Consider the following 12,041-nt stretch of genomic DNA (forward strand, 5'->3'; position numbering starts at 1 on the left):
CTTCAGCTGTTTGAAAAAGGTTTAATTAAATTAATAGATAAATATATACTTAAGAACATAATTCGTTATTAGAATTGAGAATTTGCTGTGACATCACTTTGGTTTTAAGACAAATGTATAGACATATAGAGAAATAGTTGTAGTTTAATATTATGATACACATATGCTTAATTAAGTAATCAAAAGTAATTTCCATAGGGTCGTGAATCTGGCACCATTCAGAGATACAGTCTACCTAATGTTGGTTTGATTCAAAAATATTCCCTTAATTGTCGAGGCTACCAGTTATCCTTGAATTGCAACTCTAGGTAAGCCTGAAAACTCTGCTCATGTAGATGTTAGACTTAGGAATTATCAGTTGGGATTGTTAGATTTATATGTAATAAATGTAAAGATGGGTGTGTCTATTGAACTTGTCTTAAAATTCAGTATGGTTTTATTTTATACTGCATTTGGTTTAAATGTCTTTAATGGGGCATATGGAAGTACTAGTATAATTTTTACTCTTAAAACTTAAAAGCATTGAGATTATTTTATATTTCATACCCGTTGGTTTCATCTCTTTGGATACATTTTCCTCAGAAGAGAGCAAAATGGAGAGTAGTCCATATCTTGTATCAAATTTATTTTAAAAAATTTAAGCCATTTCTAATGTATTCCAGTTTTCTGATGATCTGATTTTGAAGAAGAATGGCTGTAGGTAATTATTCTCATGATTGCTGATAGTAATTTTATAGTTTTTTCCTTTTCTCCAATTGCATTATTTTTAGCCGTCTTGCTGTCATAGATATCTCAGGAGTTCTGACTTTCTTTGACTTGGATGCTCGAGTAATGGACAGTACAGGACAGCAAGTAGTTGGAGAGTTGTTAAAATTGGAGCGAAGAGATGTCTGGGATATGAAGTGGGCCAAAGATAATCCTGATTTGTTTGCAATGATGGAGAAGACAAGAATGTATGTGTTCAGAAACTTGGATCCTGAGGTAAAAACAAGAAATGAGTGTTAACAGTCTATAAATAGTGAGCCAAATATAAAAACCTGGATGATTCCCCCTTGTTTCTTTAAGAAGTTTGTTGAACAGCAGTGCCAACATGGCTGCATGAATTTCTGAAAATAAATAGGAAAATTTCTGTGGATTTTAAAAATATTTGGTCTTAGGTGAGAAAATGCTTATCTATTAAATATTCTCTAGTTTCTCTGAAAGGTACTTCCTAGGCATTTATTTATCTGTTCTAAAAAGGTGGAGCCATGGTCACTAGTCTTTTTTTTTTCTTTGTCAAACTTAAGAAAACTAAGAAAGTCAGTAGTCTTATCTACCAGAATTTCTTAAAAGAACCTAATCAAAAAAATACAGTTTTCAAATTTCCTTGTCCATTCATTCTTTTCTGTCTCTTTATTCACTTTATTCTGTGCTTACTTTGTCTTATTTCTATTTACATTTATCATATCGCTCACAAATCTGTGTTCTTTCTTAACCCAGATATTCTTAAAAGTATGCAAGTGCAGGCAGTGATTAATCTCTCTTTTGGGTATGAGGAAGCCCCCTCTGTTCTCATTTTTAAGGTTATATTTTGATTTTCTGCTTGTGGCTCACATCAGCTAATTTCTATGCTCTGGATTTTCCTGTCACTTAGTCAACTCTGGCCAACTGTCAGCTGTTGTATTTAGGAAATACAAAATAATCTGGTAATCTAATCAAAATATCATTAAGAAGATAAATCTTTTAAATGACTCTTGAATTAGTAATGGATTTCAATTTGGAATTTTCTGTACTCCTGCTGCACTCTACTCTTGTAAATAATAAGGAATAAGTTAATAAATGCTTTACATTGTTAATTTCCATTTGTTTGCATGTATAGCTTCCTTCTTGGGAAGAAATTGCATGCTTGGGCCCCTGAGCTGCCAAAGGGTTTCTGGAATAATTTATTTAGTGGTAAACTGTTTGCCCCTTTAATATCCTAAATTATTTTCACATTTCCCCATTTGAGCCCTACTCAGGAATTTTGGATGTAAAATGCCCTGATGTAAAGTGCTCTCAAAGGTTCTGTTAAGGCTTTTGCAAGTCTTAGGATCTTTGTGATTCCTCGACCCTGAGAAATGGTTCAAAGGAAAGGCATTCAGATTCAGGGCTGTTGCATTTGACCTGTAAGCATGCGCTCCCAGGGGTCCAAGGGAAATTTAATCCTTGCCACAAAACAATTGTGGGAATTTGACAGGTAATCATAGGATAACCTTGAGGATGGGAGTAGAATACTTTCTGAATGTTAAGAGTCTTTTCTATCCTTTGCCCTGCTCATACTAAGTCACAAATCATATGCCTGGAAAAGGGAGAATGTTTATTTTTTATTTATTTATTTTATTTTTTTGAGACGGAGTCTGGCCCTGTCGCCGGGGCTGGAGTGCAGTGGCTGGATCTCAGCTCACTGCAAGCTCCGCTTCCCGGGTTCACGCCATTCTCCTGCCTCAGCCTCCCGAGTAGCTGGGACTACAGGTGCCCGCCACCTCGCCCGGCTAGTTTTTTGTATTTTTTAGTAGAGACGGGGTTTCACCATGTTAGCCAGGATGGTCTCGATCTCCTGACCTCGTGATCCGCCCGTCTCGGCCTCCCAGAGTGCTGGGATTACAGGCTTGAGCCACCGCGCCCGGCCGGGAGAATGTTTATTATATCTGGCTGCTCATACTGTGTCTATAGCACACATGGTCAGTCTGGTACAAGTGAAATCTTTCCCTGGTGGAAAGAGTTTCTTAAGTAGTTTTAACAGAACAACCTTTTAAAAACATACTATTTTTTAATTTGAATTTGTTTTCTGGTTTGGCATGTAGTTCGATTTCTGTTAGATTTAGAGCTAGATGGATTTCTTACAACCTTCCCACTGTCTGGATTTCTTTATAAATGATGCTGTTCTGTTCTTTTCATTCACAAGGACACTGGCTTTCTGTGGTCGCAGCTGGTTTAGCTGCTCTGCTCATTTGCTTTTCTAGCTGCTTATTGATCATGTAAGAACATGATCTCTTCAAAACAGAGAAGATCTGTTTTACAGGATCTGCTGCGCTACATTTAATAGTATGTTCTTTCAGGACATAGTATTCTGTGTTATTATTTAGGAGATAAGTTATTGTTTGACAGGTAATAGTAGAATATATTTTTATCCTTTTGAGTGTTGTTAAGAATTCTAAATTCATACCTTTATTTAAGCTGTAAGTCTTCAGATTATTTGAGAGAAAAAGATGCCATCTGTGTGCAAAGTTTTACTTTACTGATAAAGCACATTTTCTTTGAGAATTAGGAGATGAATATTTAATGTTGATATTCCCTGCTTGATCATTTTCATCTCCAGTGACCCTCTGAAGGTACTGATTATGCTCTTTTGTTCTTTTTCTTGGCTCTTCCTTCTCATTGGCACTACAATTTCATATTCACGTTTCTTTCGTATCTCATAATTTCATCAATCAGACTCTTATTTTTGTACATTTGCTTCTTTTTCAAACAAGGTGCTCCCAAACTTTTGAATATATGCTTTTATATATACATATCTATTTAGAAATTATTTACATGACCTACCATATTAATATATTATGAATCATGCTCCAAAATAGAAATTTTAAAAGAATGAGAAAAATAAATTTTACTGGATGATATAACTTTATTTTTATAAGTCATGCTAATTGCTATGGTTCATGCTAATGCTACATTAGCTAGTATGTCAGCATAATGCAGATTTTAGAGCAAGGTTTTGTTAACTTAGTGGATAAAAGTCTCATGTTTCAAATAGTCTACTTGATAACTTTGACCTTTTAGCTGACTTTTGCTCAGAACTGATAGGATTGTCATTGTTTTCATGTCGTAAGATGACTGACACAAGGATCTGTACTAGGAGTAAGAGAGGTGTCAGTTCTACCTTTCCTTGTTGGCTTGTGCTTGCATTATTAATATTACTTTTAATTTACAAGTTCTTTGCAAGAAGCTTTTTAAGCCACTTGTCCAGTTTGTGAGGGTTAGCTAAAATTAGGTAATGTAATCCCTAAATTCACTTAGGTATATGCAAACCTCAGTATGTCACAATATGCTAAAATTGTAGGACAAATAAGGGTACTTCAGGATATTCATTATGTGGTACATATTATGAAGCCGTTTGATTTGTGTGCTGAATAAAGGTGCCAGTATTTCTTGGTGTAGTATAGATTATTAAAGCTTTGGAAACTTTTTTAATAAAAAGAAATATCTTGTATACTGCTTAGGTGAGACCCTGCTGGTCTGAAACTTCATATTTAAATGAAGTGTGTGAATAGTTAGCTAATGAATTTTGGAAACTAAAGAAAATTGGTTAATTCCAGCAGAAGTTGAATTTTTAAAATCTGAATTGCATAAATGTGTATATTTACCTATGCATTAATAATCAGATTATTTTTGAAAATCTTAGTTTTTTATTTCTCTCTCTCCATCTTTCTCCCTTTCTCTTTGGTAGTGTTTTTTTTTTCCATAGATCAACTTTTGTGAGTTTATCTTTTGATTATCTTGTTTTGTTGCACTGTCTAGCCAAAAATAAAAAAAAATTTCTAATGATAAACATGTTTATACAAATATATTTGATTTACATATAGTATCAAAATAATCGAGGTATACAAAAGGCCCCTATACCTTATAAGAAATATCTTATTATATATGCTTCCTTTTTAAATTAAATTTTGTTCTGATCCTTTGTTTTTTGCTCTTAAAGCATATTATTTACCTTTATGTAATACAACCCTTTTTTAAGGTAATAAAGGGGTTTTATGAAATTTTCTTATATAACTTGAATATTTTATTCAACAATTTGTAATTTTTAAAATAAAAACAACTTTTTTAATTTTAATTTTTTTTAAAGATGGTGTTTCACTGTGTTGGCCAAGCTGGTCTCAAACTCTAGGCCAGAAATGATCCTCTTGTCTCAGCCTTCCAAAGTGCTGGGATTAAAGGCATGAGCCATGGGGCCCGGCCTGAAAAACATTTAAAAACCCTCAAAACACTTACAGTATGCATATAAGAGCCTCATTCTTAAACATACTAAAGTCAAACTAAATATGATTCCTTTTTTACCTCTTGTGTTCATCTTTTTGGTGTCTTCTTTTTATTATAATTTCTGAATCATATGTGAAGGACCAACTTTCAGAGTTATAAATTTGAAATGTTATTTCATTTGGATTTTGGTTACTTTCTACTTTATGAAATATATACATACACATAGTTTTAAAAATTGCAATCTGATACTATTTCTATTACCAGACAACATTATTCTATTTTTTTTTACAGTATTCTTAGCGGTATTAAGTATATTGGCAGTTTATTTATTTTTGTCTATATAATATTGATACCTTTTTTTCTACTAAAGATCTAGGGTAGCTACTTTACTTTATAATATGCATATCCTATTCTTTATTTCAACAAGCCTGTGTGACACTAAGATAAGAGGCAGACATATAACAGTCTCATGCACTTACATATTGGCAAATAAATCTTAAGAGTAGGAAATATATCAGGAATGCACTGTGGTTCATGTTACAGAGGAGAGACTGTTCGGTGTGGTGTGGGATTTCTTTGATAGATGGGCTTACATACAAATATAGCATTTATCAGTTTTATGAAGAATTAACTTTAATATTGAATTGCATGAATTAGAATTTCAAGCTGTGTAAGACTTTTTATTAATTGAGAAAATTGGACTGAATATTACATGCTATTAGGGAATTAACATTAATTATGTAAGGTGTGATCATAGTAATGTGGCCATGTAAGAGAAAATTCTTACGTTTTAAAGATATGTACTGAAATAGTTAGGGGTAAAATATCATCATGTCCGTAATTTACTGCATTTACTTTACAGTACTTCAGCCAAGAAGTTAAATGAAGCATATTTACCGTCATGTTAATTACTTAGGTTATGGGTATATAGGTTTTAATGACATTCTCTCTTCTGTTTACCTGAAACCTCTGATAATAAAATTTAAAAGCATGATTTGTTAGAAGAGAGAAAATTTTACATAATGAAACATAATATTTGTTTTTGTCTTTAAAGGAACCCATTCAGACCTCTGGATATATTTGTAATTTTGAGGATTTAGAAATTAAATCTGTTCTTTTGGATGAGATATTAAAGGTAATTCCTAAAAAGTTATATTTCTGTTGCTAGCTTGACTGGGGATTACTTATTTCTGGACCAGGCAGTGTAGTATCCTGGTTAGCAGTGTGGACCCAGGAGTCAGATGTATCTCAGGCCCAGCCCTGCTCTCTTATTGTTCAGCCTTTAGGTGGGTGCCATCATCTTTTTGAGCTTCACTTTCCTTTCCTGTAAAATGGTGATAAAAATGTATGAGTCTCAGTTATTGCCTTTATAAAATATGGATAATAATACTACTTATAGGATTGTTATTATTTAAGATAATGTGTGAAAAGCAATTAGCACAATGCTACGGCCAAGCGAGAGCTTAAAAAAAAAGAGTGCTAAGTGTTATTGTTTCTGTAGTAATAACGACGCACTGAAGAACTATTTAGGAGTTTAGCCTTTTTCTAGTTCTAAGATACTCGAGTAACTTTTTTTAGAGATCTCTCTTTCCATTTTTTCCAGGATTTGTAAAATAATTCTTTTTTTAAATTCAAGACATGATTTTGAACCCCTGCATTGGCCTTCATTGACCATCGTTTGAGAATTTTTTTTCTCTAAGAATATACTGAGAGAAGTTTTACCTTCATTTTAGTCAAAGCATTAACTTTTTCTATGTTATATATATAGTTTTTGAATTGAGATAGTAGATTTAAAATTTCCAGAAGTTAGTGGCAATTTGAAACAGGTTTTCATATTTGGGTTTGATATGTAAATTATGGCTCTTTTATTGTGAACCAGTTTCATTTTTCTATATCATAACCACCATGCAGCAACAGGATGGGCCCCCACCCAAAATTTGGTTTGGATGTAAAGATTGATGATACCATAGAGACACCAAGAATGTATCTTCCATAATGAGGTTTTTTAGGAGAGAGAAGGGCAGGCTTCCCAAGCTGTCTGAAGTGTCTGGAAAGCACAGGGACAGGAGACTGGCTTGAGGGTGTTTTTGTTGTTGTTTTGTTGTTTAGTAGTTAGGGAGTGGGTCTGGGGTGAGGATTTTAATGGATAGGGACTTACGTGGTTTGAAACTCACTGGCGCCCCAAAGTAAGGAGCATCTGGACTTTCTCATTAGCTTGCCCCGTATGAGGCAGAGGGGAAGAAGAAGGGGTGAGGTTTAAAAGCTGTCAGCAGCCAACCCTCAAAAATGGAGTCTGGGCTGTTATTACCTAGATTATGTAACCTCCAGATTTGACTATTTGACTCTTCTCTATATGGATAGCACTTTTCTTGTCCTTGTTTAAGGTATATGACTTGTAAAACTAATGAACTTATTTCATTGCCTGTTTAACTTGAATACGGTACCACCAGATAATATTTTTTCCTTTTCCTCACATGTGAAGAAAGATGTCTTTTTTTTTTTTTTTTTTTCAGCAGGTTTCTCTCTGTCACCCAGGCTGGAGTGCAGTGGTGCCATCATGGCTCACTGTAGCCTCTGCCTCCTGGGCTCAAGTGATCCTCCCACCTCAGCCTCGTGAGTAGCTGGGATCCCAGGCACAGGCCACCATGCTTGGCTAATTTTTTGTGGGTTTTTTTTGTAGAGATGGGGTTTCGCCATGTTGGCCCAGGCTGGTCTTGAACTCGTGGGTTCAAGTGAAACTCTCACTTTGCCCTCCCAAAATGTTAGGATTACAGGCGTGAGCCACCATGCCCAGCCAGAAGATGTCTTTCTGCTTGTCTTCTTTCCCAAAAGATTCAGGGAAAGAAGACCTTATTTATTTATTTATTTATTTATTTTTCCAAATATGTGGTTTTTCCAGTGCCCTTTAAAAAAACAGTCATAAATGGGTAGAGTCAAACTAAGGTGACTGAAATATTTTGTCTGTTTTTATATATTTAGAGAGTGAGCTTCTTGAATCCCTAACATCTAGCAAGCATCTGATATAGAGTTGGTTTTCAGAAAGTGTTGGTTAAATTGATTTTTAAAAATGAATACTTTATTGCTTAAAGAAATGGCACAGTTATGTAGAATTCAAGCAATACAGAAAAGTACTGAAAACAGTTTAAAAAAACCGTAAATCCCACAACTCAGATATTTTAGTCATTACCATTAGATTAAACATCAGAACATCATTCCTTACAGCTGCACGTTATATATGGAAATATGGATTTGATAGATTTAGATGGATGAACAGAAGTAATTTTATAAAAATGGCATCATTGTACAATCTACTTTTTTAGTGCTAATTTAATTAGATAACCTGAAAGTGAGTTTAAAGGAATTCTAGACATTTTGATAGTATTTTCCACTACGAACAATACCATTTTCCTGGGTTGAGAAGAAAAATTATGAAAAACCAGGAAGTTATTAGTCTAAATTATATTTTAATTTTTAATAGTATTGTCTTTCCACTCTGAAAGATAACATTCTTACATTTTCTTCTGTTTTTCCTTTTGTAGATATATTATTTTTACATGGTCAAGATTTAGAACATTTTAATTTTGTCTTATAATCCTAATTTCCAGTTGTTTAGTCTTAATATTTAAATGAATTCAAAGCTTTTTACTACATTTTCTCTGTACATAAGTTCTTAATTTTGATTAATCTTTTAGTTGGCTGGATTTCATCATTAGTAGTGTTTTTCAAGAAAGGCTCATAAATTTCCAATTGCCTTAAGCTCTAGAATGCATGAAAATGCCTGCGGTGTTGTTGCTGTAATTGATGATTATATTGAATTTTGTGAAGGTTTTTAGATAAAGAAGGGCTCTCAGTGGTAAAATGATTTACCCAAAGTTTATCTCTTCATCAATTCAGCAACTATTAAGAGCCAATAAGACACAGTTCTTGGCCTCAGGTAGAAGAGTTGAGGAGATGGATAAGTAATTCAGTTGCCAGAAAAGAGTTGGGTGCTGTGATTCAGTCATGATGGTTTACCTGTTCAAAGTTCCGAAGCAGGAGAGCATTAGATCAGTTCTGAGATAATGAATATTGAATACTGTAAATAGTACAGCTAGGCATTGTGCTGAATCTTTGAGATATGTTATCTCATTTCAGGTGAAAAACCAATCTGAGCAGAGGGAAACAGGGATGCGTAACTGTGAGGGACCGCTTCTGCCATTTTCCTGTGTCCCCTTTTCCTCATAGGCTACCTGATTGCCTCAGGAGGGACTTCACTTGTGGGTTTTGGGTGTTTTTCAAATAATTCAAAAGACCCAAACATGAAGACTTCTCTTCCTTATTTTGTTCACAATACGATGCCGTTTTTTTTCTTGTTTTGTTCTGTTCTGGTTTTTAATATAAAAAAGAAACATATACTCTAACAGCAAGTATTTGAATTTTTTTTTGTTTCCATCTTTACTTTCAGGATCCAGAACATCCAAACAAGGATTACCTAATTAACTTTGAGATTCGGTCTCTGCGAGATAGCCGAGCACTGATTGAGAAGGTTGGAATTAAAGATGCATCTCAGTTCATAGAAGACAATCCACACCCCCGACTTTGGTATTTAAAAAAAGCAAACTCTCCCAAGATGTCAGGTGTAGGTTTTTAAAGTCTCAGCTCTGTCCCTCTGCTCCCCTGCTATCCTCCTGATGGGAACAAACTTCCATTCTTGCTCTTCTTTTTAAAATATAGAAATTCATTTTAGATTTGGAAGTCCTCAAAATAAGCAGAATATTATTTGAAAAATGTTTACATGTGTTACTTTCCACCATGTTTCTCTAGAAACAATAGACATAATAATTGATAATTGTGATTCAAGACTAGTTTATCAGTAATTTGCAGCATGCATTTATGTTTTTGTTTCTTTTAAAATAAAGGCGCCTACTGGCTGAAGCAGCTCTTCAGAAACTGGATCTCTACACTGCAGAGCAAGCATTTGTGCGCTGCAAAGATTACCAAGGCATTAAGTTTGTGAAGCGCTTGGGCAAACTACAGAGTGAGTCAGTGAAACAGGCTGAAGTTGCTGGCTACTTTGGCAGGTTTGAAGAGGCTGAAAGAACATATCTTGAGATGGACAGAAGGTAAATTACCAAGGTGCAGGAAATGGGGACTATAAATAGATTAGGTGTGTCATACAGTTTCTTTCAGAAATTAATTTTACGTTTGGATTACAACCTAGATATTCTACATGCCTCTCATTTATTTGTGTTTCATAGTCTGGAGGCAGTTTTCTTCTCTGTTTTTAAATTTAATGGCTGACTATGGGAGGGTTTTTTTTTTTATTTGGTGGGAAAAAATGATAGAACAACAGAGACTGGGATCTTTCAGATTTATGACATAGCTCATTATTCCAGTTCTTTCTTTCTTTCTTTGTTTAGGTCATTATTTAATTTTCTGTTGTCAAGAGGCATAAAATAAAAATCAGAAGTAGTTAGGGAGTGAGATTAGTTCTTTATATTTCATTTTTGATTTATATAAAATAATATATGAACTTCATAAATATTTCTTCTTTTGAATTAAAGAACTGTAAGGCCTGTCTCCCTCGCCAGGAATCAAACCCAGGCAGCTGCTGTGAAAGCAGAGAATCTTAGCCACTGAACCTCAAGGTGGAGAGTCTGTCTGAACTTCATTTCAGCTGTTAACATTGTATCTCATTTTCATTAATGTTATTTATACTCCCAGGAGATCTGTAATACGACTTAGGCTCTGAAAAGAGATATAAAACCACATGTGTTTACACCGTGTTTTGTTTTGAAATAAACCTGATCATGTCTCAGAAATTGCTGAAAAGAAATGATTATTATTTAAATCATTATTTTGCTAAATTGAAAGTCCAGGAAAGTAAAGGCACAACATTGTTTTCTTTTCCCTAGTTTGGTGTCTTAGACCATTTGGACTCCTATAACAAGATACCTGAGGCTGGATAATTTATAAAGAATGGAAATATTTTTCTCGCAGTTCTGGAGACTAGGAAGTCTAAGGTCAAGGCGTCAACAGGTTTAGTGTCTGTTGAGGGCCCTGTCTTACTTCCAAGATGGTGCTTTGAGTGTTATGCCTTTACATAGTGGAACGTGAAAAGGGCAAAAGGGGCAAATTCTCTGAAGAGTCTTTTATAAGGGCGTTAATCAATTCATAAGGGCAGACATAATGACTTCCCAAAAACCCCACCTCTTAATACTATCACAATGGAGATTAAGTTTTAACATGAATTTTGGAGGGGACACACATTCAAACCATAACCTCCAGGTGCTCCTCATTTCCTCTTACCTAGTCAGGCTAAGTTTCTAAAATGTTTGGAGAGTCACATTGTTCACTGCTGTGTAGTCTCAGCGCTAGAACTGTGCCTAACACACAGTAGGCTCTTGGTAAATATTTGTCAAATAGATGAATGAATGAATGCCTTTGTTTGTAGGGATCTTGCTATTGGCCTCCGGCTGAAATTGGGGGATTGGTTTAGAGTACTCCAGCTCCTGAAAACTGGATCTGGTGATGCAGATGACAGTCTCATGGAACAAGCCAATAATGCCATTGGAGACTACTTTGCTGATCGACAAAAGTGGTATGTAACTTACCTGGAGCTCCTCAAGCATTTGTGCAACACTTAGTAGCTGCCTGAGTACTTCTCTAGGAAGTAATCCTGGGGAAATGAAGATCATCTTCTTGAATTCTAAGATTCAGATACCTCTAGATTCATCTTGGAAAGCCAGAGATCCTGTGAAGTTGTGAGATGAGCACTACAAAAATTTGGAGTGTATAAACACAAAACTTGCACTTAGCTCCACGCAGTTTTCTCTTTGAGACTACTTTGATAGTAGTCAAAGAGATACTTTGAGTATATAATTCTACGATGTTTTATGATTTATTTTTGAACAAAGTTTAATAAATGTTTTTATTTGCTTTATTATATATGATTTTCAGAAATCATTGACTTTTGTTCTTTTCATTTTGATTAGTATGCTTAATTTATGTCGGTGTTTGGGAGCAAAGCAGTGGTATTTCTTAAGAATAGCCAAGGAATGTTA

The 12,041-nt window shown here is 34.5% G+C and overlaps 1 protein-coding gene across 4 annotated transcripts in view; it reads left to right on the forward strand.

Annotated features, from left to right (window-relative positions):
* Positions 1-12,041, forward strand: part of WDR35 (WD repeat domain 35) — a 74,887-nt gene that overhangs the window by 43,646 nt on the left and 19,200 nt on the right. For all 4 annotated transcript variants that reach the window (XM_031934194.1, XM_031934195.1, XM_031934197.1 and 1 more), the window contains 6 exons: positions 199-308; positions 771-981; positions 6,053-6,133; positions 9,443-9,579; positions 9,897-10,100; positions 11,432-11,578. In XM_031934194.1, coding sequence (XP_031790054.1) covers positions 199-308; positions 771-981; positions 6,053-6,133; positions 9,443-9,579; positions 9,897-10,100; positions 11,432-11,578 — 890 coding nt within the window. The remainder of the gene's footprint in view (positions 1-198; positions 309-770; positions 982-6,052; positions 6,134-9,442; positions 9,580-9,896; positions 10,101-11,431; positions 11,579-12,041) is intronic.

This window comes from Piliocolobus tephrosceles, chromosome 15, assembly GCF_002776525.5.
Source record: "Piliocolobus tephrosceles isolate RC106 chromosome 15, ASM277652v3, whole genome shotgun sequence".
Taxonomy (NCBI): Eukaryota; Metazoa; Chordata; class Mammalia; order Primates; family Cercopithecidae; genus Piliocolobus; species Piliocolobus tephrosceles.